Consider the following 19,350-nt stretch of genomic DNA (forward strand, 5'->3'; position numbering starts at 1 on the left):
TAAAACGCAATATTCTGGCCGGGTTTTAAATATTATTTATTGTCCATTTCGATTGGCCAGTAGTTCATGACTATTGACTAATTGCAGAGGATTTGGCTTTTTGGAGACATATGTACAGCTCCAAAGGTATATACTCCAAATTACAATATGCTTTATCAAGATTTAATGTTTTTGGAAGCAATGAATTTGGAAGCATATACACGGAATTAGTGAATTTGGAAGCATAGAAAATGGTTGGAATCCTCAAATGAAAAAATGAGTCATGATAGTGAGAGCGTAATCAGGAAACTGGAGAGGATGTGATGGTGGTAGCTAGTGGGGTGGTGGTGTGCTTAAGGTCAACCGTTAATGGGTGCATAGGACAAGAGAGTGAATTCCGGCCCACTTCTTGTTAGGAATATTGGTCGTTCATTGGGGTTTCTTTTTTCCGTGGCAGGTGAAGTGGTGGTCCGATTATCCTTGAATGTCTACAGAAGAGATTGTCATATTAATTTTCAAAAGTTAATGAAAAGATGGCTGACCATCCTTTTACATCATTTTAGGGTGAGAAAAAACTTTCAGAAGTAATTCGTCTTTTAAATGAGATATATCATTTATTAAACTCAAGATATGAGGTATTATGTAAATTTTAAAATACCTTCTTAAATGATAATTTTTTATTTATTTATTTATTTATTTTTAATTCTTTTAAAGACAAGAACACATTTAAAATAGACTCCACGCAAAACTAAAGTTATAACCAACAATTTTTTATACGATTTGCGAATCTAACTTAAATTTAACATTAAATTAATAAGTTAAGATTGAGAAACCTGATCAGTTTAATTAAATAAGTTAAAATTAAAGTTAACTTATATAACATTATACTCATATTTCATTACTATTCAGACTCAATACACAAACACAAATTTTTACCCATTAACTAAAATACAAACGTTGGGTCGTTGAGATTTGATTCGGACTGCATGCATGCAATATTATTCTTGTTCTCCAGCGCTTTAATTGTCCGGTGTGTATGGTCTATATTTTCGGCACATGAATTTGATTAATCGTAATCAATTATTGGCATTTTCGCTTTTTAGTTGAACGTGTCTCGCGCTTTTCCAATTATGTGTAGTCCCTGCAGGTAACACAATTATGACATAATAACGTCCTTGATTGACAAATGCAAACATAGTTGAATAATTAAAGGCCTAAGAGCGTACCTTTCTGTAATGATAATCAAAAGTTTAATTAGTCTTAATCGCATGCCAAACAAATACTACTTTAACCCGTCACAGCTGGTAGGCAGTGGAAAGTCAGCATGAAAACACGAATAATAACGTATTAAATAGATACTTTACGTGTTGGATATTCCTTGTTAAAAAAGAGTTTAACTTTACACGCAAAGAGATTTAACAGTAATTTTTTTAAAATTAAAAAGAAAAAAAAAATAACTAAATAACTGTGCAATTCGAACTTTAATTTGACACTCACTTACAAACAGCGTTTTTTTTTATTTTTAACGAACAATTTGAAAATTTCATTGATCAAAGATCACGAATATAAAGTTCTGCAAAATTATAGTCACATGCTATGAGATTATATAAATAGTCGTAAATACAAATAAAATTATTATAAAAGTACTATCTATGACTTTCATCTTCCATAAACCCATGTATAAAAATAGTTAAAGGGCAGATCTGCTCCGAGCAGACTAGATCTAAGATAAACATAGCGAAATATCCTAAAAATTTATGTAAACCAGTCATGAAAGATAATCCCTCACACCGAACTATCCAAGCTGTGAAAGATAGCCCTTCATACCTGACTAACATTTATCACATAGAACACTCATGAGGGTAGATCTAAAGAGAATAAAACTCTTATTCAAAGCAAAATCACAACTAGCAAATAGCAGCAGCTAACAGCTAGGGATGAGATGAATGGTACAGTACGGAGGTAGATGGATCGATGCATAGCGGAAAGGCTAAAATTGTTGATCTGGTCAGAGAACATGACCTACAAACAAAAGAAAAAATTAGAATGAGAGGAGGATGGCTAGAGCGGAAAATAAAAAGGAAAATTAAGAAAAGGATGGAGCAGATCAAATCTGTTTTTTTGATAAGTGAAGTTTAGTGCCGGCATGTGATGATGTTAATTGGTATCACTATGCTAATTAATACTTTTCTACCAAGTTTTTAAAAAAGGAAAAAAAGAAAAAGAAAGTAAAAGCTAGTCACCATCGATCCGATCGAGATCGTATATATATATATATATTTTTTCTTTATACATTTATTGTATTGCATGTGTGCGTGTTTGATCATTATCCAAATAAACTAGATGAACAAACAGCTAACAAAACTCGATATTTTCTTTATACATTTATTGTATTGCATGTGTACGTGTTTGATCATTATCCAAATCAACTAGATGAACAAACAGCTAACAAAACTAGAAAGATCGATGTTACAGACAATCAATGTATTATAGATAAGTTCACGATCTTTTTCATTTCGTTTTCAATATTCAATATTAAACCTACTTTTGGTCATGTGATTCATATATAATAGTAATCACCTAATTTCCAAGTACTATATATATATATACCACATGCACTTGAATCAGATCAAAGCTAGCAGATAAAAGTCATTGTTTTCAATCTCCTTCTGTATTAATTAAACACAACCATATATAAAATTCAGCCAAAGTCTTAAATTGTTCAAGTCGATGTAGTTGATACACAGTGTAATAATTGATGATTTAGAAGAAACTAATTGAAGAAATTATTGACCTTTATTATTATTTTTCTGCAAAATATAATAAATAAAATAACCAAAAAATTTCCTTTCATTATTAAAAATTTCTATAAAACAGCAGCACGAGTCGAATCAAGATCCTCTTCGAATAATTTTATGGTCAAAATTTTATTTTATTACATTTTAATAATGTACATAGTACACGACATTCAAAAAATAGACCCGTTATTTAATATACTTGGATCCTTTTCCTATCTTACCATTTTAAAAACTAACCAATGAATGAATCTGTAGGATTCATATCTAAGTTTTACAAATTGGACGATTAATTTTTATAATAAAAAAATAAGAGAATGATAGAAAAATACATTTCTCTTTCTCAATATTTTGACAAAATCGTGTGAAGTCGTTGAGTTGGTATAAGCGGTGCGGTGGCTTTAGAAGGGCCGGGAAGTATTTTATGCAATCCTTTTCATACCGAATTGGAAAATAACAATATAATACAATGGCCGGCCCCAGTGGGGCGCGCCTGAATTCGTGAACACATGAACTTGTCTTTGTGGCGCCGACACGTTTTTCCCTAAAGCATATGGATCAGCTTGCTTCTGTAATACTTTTCTACTAATAATTGAATGAGGACATGTTGTTGCACTACACCTTCATAATATGGACACAACATCTCTTCACATGAATGTGAAATTCACTGTAAAAAGGTGTTGTACTTATGTTGTATTGGTGTTGTAATTAAAAGTAGCATTTCCTTAAAGCAAGTCATGCCATGAAAGTGATTACCACCTAAATTAAATTAACTAGTCTTTTTAACTAGGGTAACGGTGTATATATTCTGTAACTATAAGAAATGGGGTTTGATTCCTACATCTCACCGGTACAATAATTGTACAACACACCCTCACATGAGGATGCATGTGCCCCACACACTAGGCCTCACATCCATGTCAAGAGGTGTTGCGTAATCGTTGTGATGGTGTTGTAAATCCATAAAAAAGATTTATCCACACCCTTCCCAGGCCTTTCTTTTAGTTTTTAATTTTTTTTTATATATATTCTTATTATTAGTAATACATATAGTTATATAACTGAATCTGAAGTAACACTAACAAAATTTGTTAAGATTTTGAACCAAAGTTAGTAGTAATTACTTATTTATTATTTTGATCAAACTAACCAATTTTTCATTTTTTTTCCTTTATTTTTTTTTTAAAATTTTTTTAAAGATGCTAAAAGTCAATACACTCCGGTCTACTCTAAACCAATCATTAAATTAAATCTCTTTTTCTTTCTTTCAAGAAAATACTAATTAAGCCTGAGCATTAGTGCCCATGTTCGGGGGGAAATGTTTAACGAGAAGGATCGTGACCAGTCAATTTTCGAGCAAATTATAGCCAACCCACTTGATCGATCTACCCACCCACTAACTTAACAAACTAAAGAAGACACCGCCTTACCATGCACTCACCATGACAACTCAGTGGATGAGAAAAACGCATACAAGTCAATGGTAGAGCACATTTATAAATACATGACAACTCTCCTGCCTTAATCCACACAGCAAGCGAAAAGCCATTTCTTCTTCTTCTTCTTCTTCACACGAAGTCGTAATTAGTCATGGCTTCCCATCGTTCTTCCCCCTCTATTCACACAACCACAAAAGTGTGCCTTTTATTCTCAGTACTTCTTGTGGGAATGGCCTCTGCCCAGTTATCCTCGACTTTCTACGATACATCCTGCCCCAAAGCCCTTTCTACCATTAAAACAGCTGTTAATGCTGCTGTGAGCAAAGAGGCACGCATGGGCGCATCGTTGCTCCGTCTTCATTTTCATGACTGCTTCGTTCAAGCAAGTCATCTCATCTCTCACTTCCTCCTTAATTTTTTTTCCTGAATTCCTCAATATCTTACCTGCAAATGTCAGCATGCGTTGAGTTGTGTATGTGTGCGCGAGCAGTGAGTGCATGTAGTTACATAGTGAATAGCAACGTAGACAGGTGGATGATTTGGGATCCTTTCTATTTTTTATTTTGGCAAAAAAGTTTTTAACGTTAGGTAAAAATGAAAATAATTTTAACTGTTTTATGTTTAGAGCGTTTATTAATGCTTTCACTTTTTTTCCTCGCTTTTTTTTTTACTTTTTAATTTTTTGCTGGTAAAAAACAAAACACTGGCCTTGTTTGTTAAGTTACAGAACAGTACACAGTAACGCATATACTGTTCATATACTTTTTCTTTTACTTTTTTATATTTTCTACTATTAATCAACATCAAAACATTCTCACTTTTTTTATTTTTATATCACATCAATAATTTTTTATTACTATTCAAATAAAAAAAATTCACTACAAAAAAAACTTTTTTACCTTTTTATATCACATCATCTTTTACTAATTTCAAAATTAATAATCCAGTATTCTGTTCTGTTCTGTGCATGTCTTTGCCAAACAACTCCACTATAAAAAAAAGAAAGAAAAAAAAAAAAAAAAATTGTCAAAAGAGGCCAGAAACCTCCCAAGCTAAGATTAGTCCTACTTTGAGTCTCAAAAAGACAAAAGAGTGAGAGGAAGCCAAGTCATAAATAACAGTGTGCCGCCTTAGAATGGTTTATTTATTATCTATATTTACTTTTCCTTTTGACTCCTATTTTTTAAAGCACGAGTGAAAAGAAAGGAAAATGTAAAATCCTTGCAACGTAATGCTTTCCTTTTTCAATTTTTTTTTTTTTTAAAAAAATTCTCTTTCAATTTTCCTTCCCAAAATTTGAACGTATGGAGACTAATTAGAGAATACCAATAGTCTCCTTTCCGCGAAATGGGGGAAACAAATGGAAGAAAAAAAGACCAATAATTTTACACAACCTTTTACTTTGATTGTTGAATTGCTTCGAATACTATAAGATCTCTTTGAAGGGTTTGCACACACACGCACACTACTATATATATATATATATATATATATACAAACTTTGTATAAGAGATTATTTCAGTCACTTGTGGCCAGCCTGCTTGCTGAATTGTTTCACGACCCATATAAAATCATAAAATTGTTTTTCCAAAAGAAATTTACATCGTAAAGCGTAAAGCCACAGAGTGTGGAAGCATTAAGACGTTGGTTTGTTAATGTATTTGGGATTTTTTTTATTTTTTTTATTTTTTTTAAAGTGTTATGATATAATGTAAAGGAAAAAACTATTTTTATATTTTTATTAGTGAGATAGATAATTGGCTACTTGGAAACAAAAAATATAACAAGTTTAATTTTGAAACAGGGATGCGATGCGTCTGTATTGTTGGATGGCAGCGACGGAGAGAAAGCAGCCGGGCCCAACGCTAATTCACTAAGGGGATTTGACGTAATAGACACCATCAAATCTCAAGTAGAGACTGCATGCGCTGGTATTGTGTCATGTGCTGACATTTTAACCGTTGCTGCAAGAGACTCTGTTGTCGCTGTAAGAAAAAAAGAACATTTTCAATTTTCACGTTATATAAATCAAGTTCTTTAATTTGGTGTAATTTTCCTCACAATATTGAATTCGTAAATTCAGCTGGGAGGACCTAGTTGGACAGTTCAGTTGGGCAGAAGAGACTCTACCACCTCAAGTCAAAGTGGTGCTAATTCCGACCTCCCTGCTCCAACATTGGATCTAAGTGGCCTTATCAGTTCATTCTCAAACAAGGGTTTCACTACCAAAGAGATGGTAGCCTTATCAGGTGTGTTAAATTATTACTTATTTTAAAAATGTTAAATAAAGACTCAAATTTTCAGGATCTCTATCGGTTAAATTGATGAAAAATAATGAATTTAATTGTATTTAACTTATATTATAACATTATCTTATTTATGGGTTCAAATTTCAAAGTGAATCATTGAAGTGAATGGTAAATGACAAATACATAACATTTTGCTCTCATATATATTGAGTTAAATAATCATTTGTCCCCAAAACTTAAACCGATAATAGAAGATGAACTTAATCATATTTATCTAATATTCTAACCTGGTAGATCTAAATCTTAATATAAGAGACTGAATAACCCCATTGTTTAATTTCTTCAGGATCTCACACAATAGGCCAAGCCAGGTGCGTAGCCTTCCGGACCAGGGCATACAATGAAACCAACATAGACTCCTCGTACAAAACATCACTACAATCGCAATGTCCAAGCACCGGAGGAGACGACAATCTTTCCCCTCTTGACGTCACTACTCCGACAAAATTTGACAATGCTTACTTCACGAACCTGAAAAATAAAAAAGGTCTACTGCACTCGGATCAAGAGCTCTTTAATGGAGGTTCCACAGACGCTCAAGTCGATGCTTACATCGCCAACACGGCAACTTTTCGAGCAGACTTCGCGAACGCCATGAAGAAGATGGGGAACCTTAGCCCACTCACCGGCACGAGCGGCCAGATCAGAAAAAACTGCAGGACAGTCAACAGCTGAGTCAAGGTACTCAGGGTATGCTTGTGCGTGTTCAAGAATGACGGCGCCGTTCGTTAATTATATGAAAGACACAAATTGCTTAGTGGAAAAAAATAATGAAGGTCAAAGATTGACAATCTTATATTCATCTTCGTTCAAATGGAATGATGAATTATAATATTATATTCAAATCTTGCTAATTAAGTGCATGTCCTTCTTATTTGAAAACGTGCTAAGTGCTTACGCTAGCTTGTCATCGTTATTGACTATTCCTCTTTTTATTTTTGCGCTTTTTTTTTTTAATGATTACATTTTAATTATAATTTAATTTAATTTTTTTCTTTTTCGCAAAAACGTATTAGCAACGAATAACAAAAAATAAAAATAGTAATAATAATAATAATAAATAAAAAATAAATAAAGTTTTAGAGGAATTTATTAAATTCAAAAAAAAAATGATTTCTCCATGATGATTGGATGGATCCAATTAAATCAACATTAAACAAGCAAAAACAGTCATAAAGTCCTACCTGGTTTTTGACACTAAAACCATTTTATATATTATATTTTGGTTATTTTTAAACTTGCTTTTTATTAAAAGGAAACTTCACTTGTTAGTTTTGTTTGTTATTTCTCTCTTTAATAAAGAAGTATTTCAGATGGTTCCAAAAAAACCTCCCCCACGCGTCCTGAAGTGACATAGAGTTCGTAATGCTAACCTTGAATTATCAAAATTTGTAATGTCAGTTTTTCATGTTTCAGCTCACTTTAATTTTACTCGGCCGGAATTTTTCTTTAAATCCTAACTTAGGATGCCAAAATGCACAGTAACCCCTTTTTTTATTGGGAAAAAAAAAATAGTGACCCCAATAACATATTTGTTAATAAAAATCCAACTTATTTGAAAGATTCTTATTTTTGGAGTCCCTGCAAAGAGGTTGTTGATCACTTTCAAAAACTTCAATATGAAACTTGTGGTTCTTTTAATTTTATGAGTACATCAACTTTGTGGGACTAAAAATGTTTTTAAGATGCTATAAGTCAATTCTCTATTCGATCTCTATATAATTACAAAAAATAAAAATAAAAAACTAACTAAATAAATAAAATAAAAAACTATGTTCTCTAAATCAATCATTGAATTGAATCTGTTTTTCTTTTATTCTTTTAAGAAAATGTCCAAAATTGACACATCATTTACCAACTCTGAACGGTGACAGTGGCTTAATTAAGGGTGCAATGTTTAATGAAAATGACCGGACAATTGTCGAGCAAATTACAGCCAACCACTCGATCTATACGTACACCCACGAACCCTTTTATCGACCATTAACTTAAACAAACACGAGAAGATCGACAATACCGCATCACCAGTCACCGTACCAGCGCATGGGAAAAATGAATACAAGTAGTCGATGGTAATAGAGCTCATATATAAATATTACAGCGATATGAGTAATGCACAAGAGTTGTACAATTACAATATATTTTATCAAGATTTAATGTTTTTGGAAGCAATGAATTCGGAAGCATACACACGGAATTAGTGAATTTGGAAGCAAAGAAAATGGTTGGAATCTACAAAAGAAAAATGAGTCATGATAGTGAGAGCACAATCAAGAAATTGTAGAGGATGTGATGGTGGTAACTAGTGGGGTGGTGGTGTGCTTGAGGTCAATCGTTAATGGGTGCACAAGACAAGAGAGTGAATCTCAGTACTTCTTGTTAGGATTGGTCGTTCATTAGGGTTTCTTTTTTCTGTGGGCAGTGAAGTGGTGGTCCGACTATCCTTGAATGTCTACTGAAGAGATATTTGTCGGACTAATTTTCAGCATGAAAGGAAAATTAGTCTACCCTCAAATGCTAGTAAGAGAATGATCCAATTATCTCAATCCTACAACTTCTTTATTATATATCATGGTCCATCTAATCTCATGCAAGTGATAAGGTGGTTGGGGTAACTTCAAAAGCTAATGAAAAGGTGATTGACCATCCTTTTAGAGTGAGAGAAAGCTTTTGAAAGTGGTTCGATCATCCTTTAAATGAGATATATCATTTATTAAACTCAAGATAGGAAGTATTATGTAAGTTTTAACATACCTTCTTAAATGATAATTATTTATTTATTTTTAATTCTTTTAAAGACAAGAATATATTCAAAATAGATTCCATACAAAACGAAAGTTATAACCGACAATTTTTTATACGATCCGTGAATCCGATTTAAATTTAACACGAAACTAACAGGTTAGGGTTGAAAGGCTTGATCAGTTTAATTAATTAAATAAGTTGGAATTAAGGTTAACTTATATAACATTATACTTATATTTTATCACCATTCAAACCCAATACACAAACAGGAATTTTCACCTTGAACTAAAATACAAACATTGGGTCGTTGTGATTTAATTCGAACTGCATGCATGCAATATTATTCTTGTTCTCCAGCACTTTAATTGTCCGTTGTGTATGGTCTATATTTTTGGCACATGAATTTGATTAATCATTATCAATTGAGTAATGATTGAATACCACCCAAAGATACAACTTTTCACTACTTTGCCTATGTAGCAAGGTGGTCTCCTACTGTTTTTTGAGTTTTTTTTATTTTTTAAAAATAAATTAAAGTAGAGGACCACCTTTCTATATAAGTAAGGTGATGAAAAGTTGTATATTTGAGTGATATTCAATCATTACTCTAATAAATTATTGGCATTTTCGCTTTTTAGTTGAACGTGTCTCACGCTTTTCCAATTATATGTAGTCCCTGCTGGTAACACAATTATGACATAATAACGTCCTTGATTGACAAATGCAAACATAATTGAATAATTAAAGGCCTAAAAGCGTACCTTTCTGTCATGATAATCAAAAGTTTAATTGGTCTTAATCGCATGCCAAACAAATACTACTACTTTAACAAGTCCCAGCTGGTAGGTAGTGGAAAGTCAGCATGAAAACACGAATAATAACGTATTAAATAGATACTTTACGTGTTGGATATTGCTCGTTAAAAAAGAGTTTAACTTTACACGCAAAGAGATTTAACAGTAATTTAAAAAAAAAAAAAAAAAAAAACTAAATAACTGTGCAATTCGAACTTTAATATGACACTTACTTACTAACAGCATTTTTTTTTTTAAACAATATTTAAATATTTCATTGATCAAAGATCATAAATATAAAACTCTGCAAAATTATAGTGATATGCTATGAGATTACATATATAGTCATAAATACAAATAAAATTCTTTTATAAGTACTATCTATGACTTTCATATTCCGTAAACCCATGTGTAAAAATACTTAAAGAGCAGATCTGTTTTGAGCAAACTAGATCTATGACAATGGTAGCAAAATATTCTAAAAATTTACGTAAACCGGCCATGAAAGATAATCTCTAGTACCGAACTATTCAAGCCGTGAAAGATAACCCCTCGTACATGACTAACATTCATCACATAGATTGTTCATGAGGGTAGATCTAAAGAGAATAAAACTTTTATTCAAAGCGAAATCACAACCAGCAAACAGTAGTAGTTAGCAGTCAGGGATGAGATGAACGGCACAGCACGGAGGTAGATGGACGGATGTATAGCGGAGATGTCAAAATTATTGATCTGGTCAGAGAACATGATCTACAAATAAAAGAAAGAACCAGAATAAGAGGGGGACGGTAGAAACGGAGAGTAAAAAAAAAAATTAAAAGGAGGATAGAGCAGATCATAACTATTTTTTTGATAGATGAAGTTTAGGGCAGCCATGTGATGATGTTAATTGGTATCACTATGCTAAGTAATACTTTTTTACCAAGTTTTTTTTTTAAAAAAAAAAAAAATAAGGTAAAAGCTAGTCACCATCGATCCGATCGAGATCGTAGATTATTAATATATATATATATATATATTTTGTTTATACATTTATTATATTGCATGTGTACGTGTTTATATATATATATATATTTTCTTTATACCTTTATTATATTGCATGTGTACGTGTTTGATCATTATCCAAATCAACTAGATGACACGATCGACCACACAGTACACTGAAATAAGCGATTTGACCATTAAACGTACAGTTTGATAGATAAGTTCACGATCTTTTTCATTTCGTTTTCAATATTCAATATTAAACCTTCTTTTGGTCATCTGATTCATAAGAGTAATCACCTAATTTCCAAGTACTATATATATACCACATGCACTTGAATCAGATCAAAGCTAGCAGATAGAAGTCATTGCATGTTTTCAATCTCCTTCTGTATTAACTAAACACAATCATATATAAAATTCAGCCAATGCAAAGTCTTAAATTGTTCAAGTCGATACACAGTGTAATAATTGATGATTTAGAAGAAACAAATTGAAGAAATTATTGACCTTTATTTTTTTTTTTCACAAAATATAATAAATAAAATAACCGAAAAATTTCCTTCCATTATTAAAATTTTTTCTATAAAACAGCAGCACAAGTCGAATCAAGATCTTCTTTGAATAATTTTAGGATCAAAATTTTATTTTATTATATTTAATAATGTACATAGCACACGACATTCAAAATATAAACACTATTTAATACACATTGATCCTTCTTCTATCTTTCCATTTTAAAAATTAACCAATGAATTTGTAGGATTCATATATGAGTTTTACAAATTTAATGATTAATTTTTATAATAAAAAAAATAAGAGAGTGATAAAAAAATACATTTCTCTTTCTAAATATTTTGACAATATCGTGTGAAGTCGTTGATTTGGTATAAGTGGTGCGGTGGTTTAGAAGGGCCAGGAAGTTATTTTATGCAATCCTTTTCATACCGAATTGGAAAATAATAATATAATACAATGGCCGGCCCCAGTGGAGCGCGCCCGAATTCGTGAACACATGAACTTGTCTTTGTGGCGCCGACACGTTTTTCCCTAAAGCATATGGATCAGCTTGCTTCTGTAATACTTTTTCTACTAATAATTGAATTCCTAAAGCAGATCACGCCATGAAAGTGATTACCACCTAAGTTAAATTGACTAGTCTTTTTTAACTAGGGTCTAGGGTAATATAAGAAATTTTTATCCACACCCTCCCCAGGCCTTTTTTTTTAGTTTTTAATTTTTTTTATATATTCTTATTATTAGTATTACATATAGTTATATAATTGAATCTGAATTAACACTAACGAAATTTGTTAAGATTTTGAATCGAAGTTAGTAGTAAATACTTATTTATTTTTTTGACATACCACGATAAACTCTTATAACATTTTTTTAACCATACCGAGCTTAATGTAAATCAATCTAACCACTTTTTCTTTTCTTTTTTTTTCCTTTTTTCTTTATTTATTTATTTTTTTTTAAAAGATGCTAAAAGTCAATACTCTCCTGTGTACTCTAAACCAATCATTAAATTGAATCTCCTTTTCTTTCTTTCAAGAAAATTTTAAGTCTGAGCATTAGTGCCCGTGTTCGGAGGGAAATGTTTAACGAGAAGGATCGTGACCAGTCAATTTTCGAGCAAATTACACCAACCCACTTCATCGATCTACCCACCCACTAACTTAAACAAACTAAAGAAGACACCGCCTCACCAACCACCATCGTCTCCCTTGATATATATTAATATATTTACACATTTTTATTGCATTTGGTATTCTTCAGTTCACAAGGTTGACTCAGTGGATGAGAAAAACGCATATAAGTCAATGGTAGAGCACATTTATAAATACATGAAAACTCTCCTGCCTTAATCCACACAGCAAGCGAAAAGCCATTTCTTCTTCTTCTTCTTCTTCTTCACACGAAGTCGTAATTAGTCATGGCTTCCCATCGTTCTGCCCCCTCCATTCATACAACCACAAAAGTGTGCCTTTTATTCTCAGTACTTCTTGTGGGAATGGCCTCTGCCCAATTATCCTCTACTTTCTATGATAAATCCTGTCCTAAAGCCCTTTTCACCATTAAATCAGCTATTGTCTCTGCTGTGATTAAAGAGGCACGCATGGGCGCATCGTTGCTCCGTCTTCATTTCCATGACTGCTTCGTTCAAGCAAGTCATCTCATCTCTCACTTCCTCCTTAATTTTTTTCCTGAATTCCTCAATATCTTAACTGCAAATGTCTGCATGCATGCGTTGAGTTGTGTATGTGTGTGCGAGCAGTGAGTGCATGTAGTTACACAGTGAATAGCAACGTAGACGGGTGGATGATTTGGGATCCTTTCTATTTTTTATTTTGGACGTTACGTAAAAATAAAAATAATTTTAAGTGTTTTATGTTTAGAGCGGTTATTAATGCTTTTACCTTTTTTCCTCTTTATTTTTTTCTTCTTTTTTTTTCTTTATTTATTTATTTATTTATTTTTTTAATTTTTTGCTGCTAAAAAACAAAACACTATCCAAAAAAAAAAATTATTGTCAAAAGAGGCCAGAAACTTCCCAAGCTAAGATTAGTCCTACTTTGAGTCTCAAAAAGACAAAAGAGTAGGAGGGAGCCAAGTCAGAAATAACAATGCGCCGCGTTAGAATGGTTTGTTTATTATCTATATTTACTTTTCCTTTTGGCTCCTATTTTTATTTTTATTTTTATTTTTATTTATTTATTTTAAGTGTTGTGATATAATGTAGAGGAAAAAACTACTTTTATATTTTTATTAGTGAGATAGATAATTGGCTTCTTAGAAACAAAGAAAATAACAAGTTTGATTATGTACCAGGGATGCGATGCATCTGTACTGTTGGATGGCAGCGATGGAGAGAAAGCAGCTGGGCCCAACGCCAATTCACTAAGGGGATTCGATGTAATAGACACCGTCAAATCTCAATTGGAGACTGCATGCCCTGGTATTGTGTCATGTTCTGACATCTTAGCCGTTGCTGCGAGAGACTCTGTTGTCGCTGTAAGAAAAAAGAAAATTTTCAATTTCCACGTTATATAAACCATGATCTTTAATTTGGTGTAATTTTCCTTATAATATTGAATTCGTCAATTCAGCTGGGAGGACCTAATTGGATAGTACAGTTGGGCAGAAGAGACTCTACCACCTCAAGTCAAAGTGGTGCTAATTCCGACCTCCCTGCTCCAACATTGGATCTAAGTGGCCTTATCAGTTCATTCTCAAATAAGGGTTTCACTACCAAAGAAATGGTGGCTTTATCAGGTGTGTTAAATTACTATTTATTCTAAAAATGTTAAATAGGGATTTGAATTCTCGGCAATTTATTTTTCGATTTGCTAATAATCCAGATAGCAAAATTGCTAAGGATCTCTATCCGTTAAATTAATGAAAAATAATTTATATTCAACTTATATTATAATATTATCCTTTATTTGTGAGCTCAAATTTCAAAGTGAGTCATTGAAATAGAATATAAACAACAAATACATAACATTTTGCTCTCATATATACCAAGTTAAATAATCATTTGTCCCCAAAACTTAAACTAATAATAAAATAACTTAATCATATTTATCTAATATTCTAATCAGGTGGATCTAAATGTTAATAAGAGACTGAATAACCCCACTGTTTAATTTCTTCAGGATCTCACACAATAGGCCAAGCCAGGTGCGTAGCCTTCCGGACCAGGGCATACAACGAAACCAACATAGACCCCTCATACCAAAAATCACTACAATCAAAATGTCCAAGCACCGGAGGAGACGACAATCTTTCCCCTCTTGACGTCATTACTCCGACAACCTTTGACAATGCTTACTTCACTAACTTGAAAAATAAAATGGGTCTACTGCACTCGGATCAAGAGCTCTTTAATGGAGGTTCCACAGATGCTCTAGTCAATACTTACATCTTCAACTCAGCAACTTTCCGAACAGACTTCGCGAACGCCATGGTGAAGATGGGGAACCTTAGCCCACTCACCGGCATGAGCGGCCAGATTAGAAAAAACTGCAGGACAGTCAACAGTTGAGTCAAGGTGCTCAGGGTATGCTTGTGCGTGGTCAAGAATGACAGCGCCGTTCGTTAATTATGTGAAAGACACGAATAAGTGGAAAAAAATAATGAAGGTCATATATTGACAATCTTTATATTATATATGTGACGTCCCACATCGCCTGGAAATGAAAATGTGCTTATATGTATAAATGCACTCTTTATGACACAACACGTTTTAAAGCCGTGATGATCGTGAACCTATCAGAACTCCGCAGTTAAACGTGTTTCTGCGAGAGCAATTCCAGGATGGGTGACCTCTTGGGAAGTCTGATTTGGGGAGCCAAAAGCGGACAATATTGTGTCATAGGGAGTGGGTCGTTACAAATGGTATCAGAGCCATTGCCCAGTCTGAGATGGTGGGAGCGTGCATAAGCCCAATAAGGGACGCCAGCGGGGACGCTGGGTCCAAAGAGGGGGTGATTGTGACGTCCCACATCGCCTGGGAATGAGAATGTGCTTATATGTATAAATGCACTCTTTATGACACAACGCGTTTTAAAGCCGTGATGGTCGTAAATCTATCAGAACTCCGCAGTTAAGCGTGTTTCTGCGAGAGCAATTTCAGGATGGGTGACCTCTTGGGAAGTCTGATTTGGGGAGCTAAAAGCGAACAATATTGTGTCATTGGGGGTGGGTCGTTACAATATATATCCCCGCATCTTCGTTCAAATGGAATGATGAATTATAATGGATCCGGTTACTGTGCGGTACTAAAAAGTACCGTACAATTTGCTGTAATTTTGGAAACGGCTGGGATATAGCCAAAGATGATTTTTTTTTTTTTAACTTTTTCATATTTTTTAATACCAATCAACATCAAAACATTCTTTTTTTTTTTTTTTCATTTTTTATATCACATCAATAATTTTTTATTATTATTAAAATAAAAAAACTCACTACAATACAAATTTTTTTTTCACTTTTTTACACATTTTTTTAGGGATAAATATATTTTAACCCCCCAAACTACCATCCTTTCTCTGGATGGCCCCCCAAACTACTAATGCTTAGATTCTAACCCCCCAAACTACCACTTTCTGATTTTTTTGCCCCATCCATCCATTTATGCCATCAATTTTAAACAGAAATCTGAAAATACCCCTTCTACACTTTGAAATTTCCACGGTTAAGGAAGGGGTATTTTTGGGTTTTTTGCCAATTTTTGTTAGAATTGACGGCATAAATAAAAGGAAGGTACACTCTAAAGGAAATTTTGTAAGCGGATGTCAATGATAGAGCTAGGCCAATGCCAATGATAAAGACAAGGAAAGGAAAAATGCCAAGAAGGAAGGCATTAATTAAACAAGAGACGGGATGTCACTAAACAAGCAAACTAAACTAATACCAGCTCTTTTATTGCTCCTCCATAAAAGTTCTTGGAATGCCTCTTTGTCACAAAAAGAGAGGTAGATGGGGCTAAAAAATCAGAAAGTGGTAGTTTGGGGGTCAGAATCTAAGCATTGGTAGTTTGGAGGGCTATCCGGAGAAATAGTAATAGTTTAGGGGGCTAAAATATATTTTACCCTTTTTTTTATTTTATATCACATCGTTATTTTTTACTAATTCTAAAATTAACGATCCTCTATTTTGTTCTATTCTGTTGTATAATATCACTTAACAAACAAGGCGGATAATCAAAAGTTTAATCGGTCTTAATCGCATGCCAAACAAATACTACTAAGTACTTTAACCGGTCACAGCTAGCTGGTGGGCAGTGCAAAGTCAGCATGAAACACGAATAACGTATTAAATAGATACTTTACGTGTTGGATATTACTTCTTAAAAAAGAGTTTAACTTTACACGCAAAGAGATTTAACAGTGATTTAACAAAAATATAAATAAATAAATAACTGTGCAAATCGAACTTTAATATGATACTTATTAACTGCATATGATTTCTTTTTTTCTTTTTCTTTTTAAAGGAAAGATCTAAATATTTTATTTTTTAAAGATTACGAGCATAAAATTTTATAAAATCATAGTTACATGTTGTGAGATTATATATATAGTCATAAATACAAATAAAATTCTTACAATAAAGTACTATATTTGAATTTGATCTTCCGCAAATTCATGTACAAAAATAATTAAATAATAGACTAGATCTAAGACAAAGGTTGTCAAGTATCCTAAAAATTTATGTAAATCGGCTATGAAATATAATCCATTGCACCGAACTATCTAAGCCGTGAGAGATAACTCCTCATATCTGACAAACATTCATCCCATAAATCGCCAATGATGGTAGATCTAAAAAGCTAGAAAATAACATTTATTCAAAGCAAAAATACAACCAGCAAATAGCAGCATCGGCTAGAAAGAAGATGAACTGCACAGTACAGAAGTAAATGGACAAATGTATAGCGGAAAGACCAAAATTGTTGATCTTGTCAGAAAACACAACCTTAAAAAAAAAAAAAAAAAAAAAAAAAAAAAAAAAAAAAAAAAAAAAAAAAAAAAAAAAAACCTAGAGTAAGAGGGAGAGTGTAGGAGTGATGAGTAGAAAGAAAAATAGAGGGAAGGAGAGAGCAGATCAGATTTGTTTTTTGAGGAGTGTAATATAAGGCTGGCATGCATGTGATGATAATTGGTATCACTATGCTAATTATTTTTCTACCAACTTTAAAAAAAAGAAAGAAAAAAAGAAAAAAAAAGAAGAAGAAGCTAATAACCATCGATCTGAGATTGTAGATTATTAAGGGTCTGTTAGAGTTTGTGATTTCATAAAGTGCGATTTTAAAATAGCAAATTTAAAATGTGCAATTTGTAAAAAAGTAATTTTTAAAAACGCAGTTAAGCGTTTGGCAAAATCACATATTAGTCTTTTAAAATATTGCGTTTTTAAAAAAACACCACATTGCCTACGATTTGAATAAGCATTTTTCTGCTTTTTCAAATCGTAATTTTTTAAAAATGCAGTTTTCAAACGGTTCATTTTTTACGATTTGGTTTAAAATTACATTTTTTCTCTACAAAATTACAATCTTAAATGCACCCTAAAAAAAAGATATTAAACGCACCCTTAAAAAAAGATATTATTTTCTTAATACGTTTATTATATTGCATGTGTACGTGTTTGATTATTATCCAAATCAACTAGATGACAAGATCGAACACACGGTACACTGAAATATGCGATTTGGACCATTAAATTGTTTCAAACAGCTGACAAACTAGAAAGATCGATGTTGCCAAACAATCAATGTATTATAGATAAGCTCGATCACCGATCTTTTTCATTTCGTTTTCAATATTCAATATTCAACATTCAACATACCTTTGGTCATCTGAATCATAATAGTAATCACATAATTTCCATTCCAATAATTTTATGGTCAATATTTTATTTTATTATATTTAATAATATATATTATACGACATTTAAAAAAAATAAATACGCTATTTAGTATATATACTTGGGTTATTCACTCATTTTTTTATTTTAAAAACTAACAATTACATCTGTAAAATTCATTACAAATTTAATGATTTATTTTTATAATTAAAAAAAAAAAATTCTCTCTCTCAATATTTTGACCATATCGTGTGAATTCGTTGATTTGGTATCAGCGGCGCGGTGGCTTGGTAGGGCCGGGAAGTATTTTATGCAATTGAAACCTTTGATATCTACTTAAAAAAAAAAAAAAAAACCTTTGGTATCAAAACCGGCCAAGACCGATATGGAAAATAATAATAGAATACAACGGCCGGCCCCAGTGGTGCGCGCCTGAATTCGTGAACACATGCATGAACTTGTCTTTTTGGCACCGACACGTTTTTCCCTAAAGCATATGGATCAGCTTGCTTCTGTAATACTTTTATAATCACGCCATGCATGTGATTGCCACCTAAGTTAAATTGACTAATCTTTTTTATTAGGGTAACAGTGCATACGGTAATTAACTATATCTAGGAACTTTCTCTCCATGCACCCTCGATCCCCAGTCCTTTTTTTTTTGTTTTTTAGTTTTTAATTTTTTTATATATATTCTTATTATTAGTTATACATATAGTTATATAATTGAATCTGAAGTAACACTAACGAAATTTAATTGTTAAGATTTTAAGCGGAAGTTAATAGTAAATACTTATTTATTATTTTGGCATACCACAAGAAATTTTTATAACATATTTTTACCATACCGACCTTATTCTAAATCAATCTAACTGATTTTGATTTTTTATTTTTATTTTGATTTTTTATTTTTTAAAGATGCTAAAAG

General features: G+C 32.3%; 2 protein-coding genes across 3 annotated transcripts; both read left to right on the forward strand.

Annotated features, from left to right (window-relative positions):
• The first annotated feature begins 4,287 nt into the window (after nucleotides 1-4,287).
• On the forward strand, nucleotides 4,288-7,385 carry LOC133872923 (cationic peroxidase 1-like). The gene is made up of 4 exons (XM_062310585.1): nucleotides 4,288-4,595; nucleotides 6,018-6,200; nucleotides 6,297-6,462; nucleotides 6,809-7,385. Exons 1-4 carry the CDS (start codon nucleotides 4,365-4,367, stop codon nucleotides 7,195-7,197), a joined length of 969 nt encoding a protein of 322 aa, XP_062166569.1. The 5' UTR covers nucleotides 4,288-4,364; the 3' UTR covers nucleotides 7,198-7,385.
• Nucleotides 7,386-12,901: 5,516 nt separating this feature from the next.
• Nucleotides 12,902-15,222, forward strand: LOC133873504 (cationic peroxidase 1-like). Of its 2 annotated transcripts, none has more exons than XM_062311210.1 (4): nucleotides 12,902-13,218; nucleotides 13,884-14,066; nucleotides 14,162-14,327; nucleotides 14,711-15,222. In XM_062311210.1, exons 1-4 carry the CDS (start codon nucleotides 12,988-12,990, stop codon nucleotides 15,097-15,099), a joined length of 969 nt encoding a protein of 322 aa, XP_062167194.1. In that variant the 5' UTR covers nucleotides 12,902-12,987; the 3' UTR covers nucleotides 15,100-15,222. The 2 variants fall into 2 exon arrangements, with proteins under 2 accessions (XP_062167194.1, XP_062167196.1); XM_062311212.1 differs by lacking the exon at nucleotides 12,902-13,218 and adding an exon at nucleotides 13,564-13,696.
• Nucleotides 15,223-19,350: the final 4,128 nt, after the last annotated feature.

The sequence above is a fragment of the Alnus glutinosa genome, chromosome 7 (assembly GCF_958979055.1).
Source record: "Alnus glutinosa chromosome 7, dhAlnGlut1.1, whole genome shotgun sequence".
Taxonomy (NCBI): Eukaryota; Viridiplantae; Streptophyta; class Magnoliopsida; order Fagales; family Betulaceae; genus Alnus; species Alnus glutinosa.

What these genes read in the sequence shown, in the direction of transcription:
- LOC133872923 (XM_062310585.1), top strand. Translation starts at nt 4,365, where the DNA reads ATGGCTTCCCATCGTTCTTCCCCCTCTATTCACACAACCACAAAAGTG. An exon ending in CAAGAGACTCTGTTGTCGCT is followed by an intron (nt 6,201 to 6,296) that starts GTAAGAAAAAAA and finishes TCGTAAATTCAG; the next exon opens with CTGGGAGGACCTAGTTGGAC. An exon ending in AGAGATGGTAGCCTTATCAG is followed by an intron (nt 6,463 to 6,808) that starts GTGTGTTAAATT and finishes TAATTTCTTCAG; the next exon opens with GATCTCACACAATAGGCCAA.
- LOC133873504 (XM_062311210.1), top strand. Translation starts at nt 12,988, where the DNA reads ATGGCTTCCCATCGTTCTGCCCCCTCCATTCATACAACCACAAAAGTG. An exon ending in TCCATGACTGCTTCGTTCAA is followed by an intron (nt 13,219 to 13,883) that starts GCAAGTCATCTC and finishes ATTATGTACCAG; the next exon opens with GGATGCGATGCATCTGTACT. An exon ending in CGAGAGACTCTGTTGTCGCT is followed by an intron (nt 14,067 to 14,161) that starts GTAAGAAAAAAG and finishes TCGTCAATTCAG; the next exon opens with CTGGGAGGACCTAATTGGAT.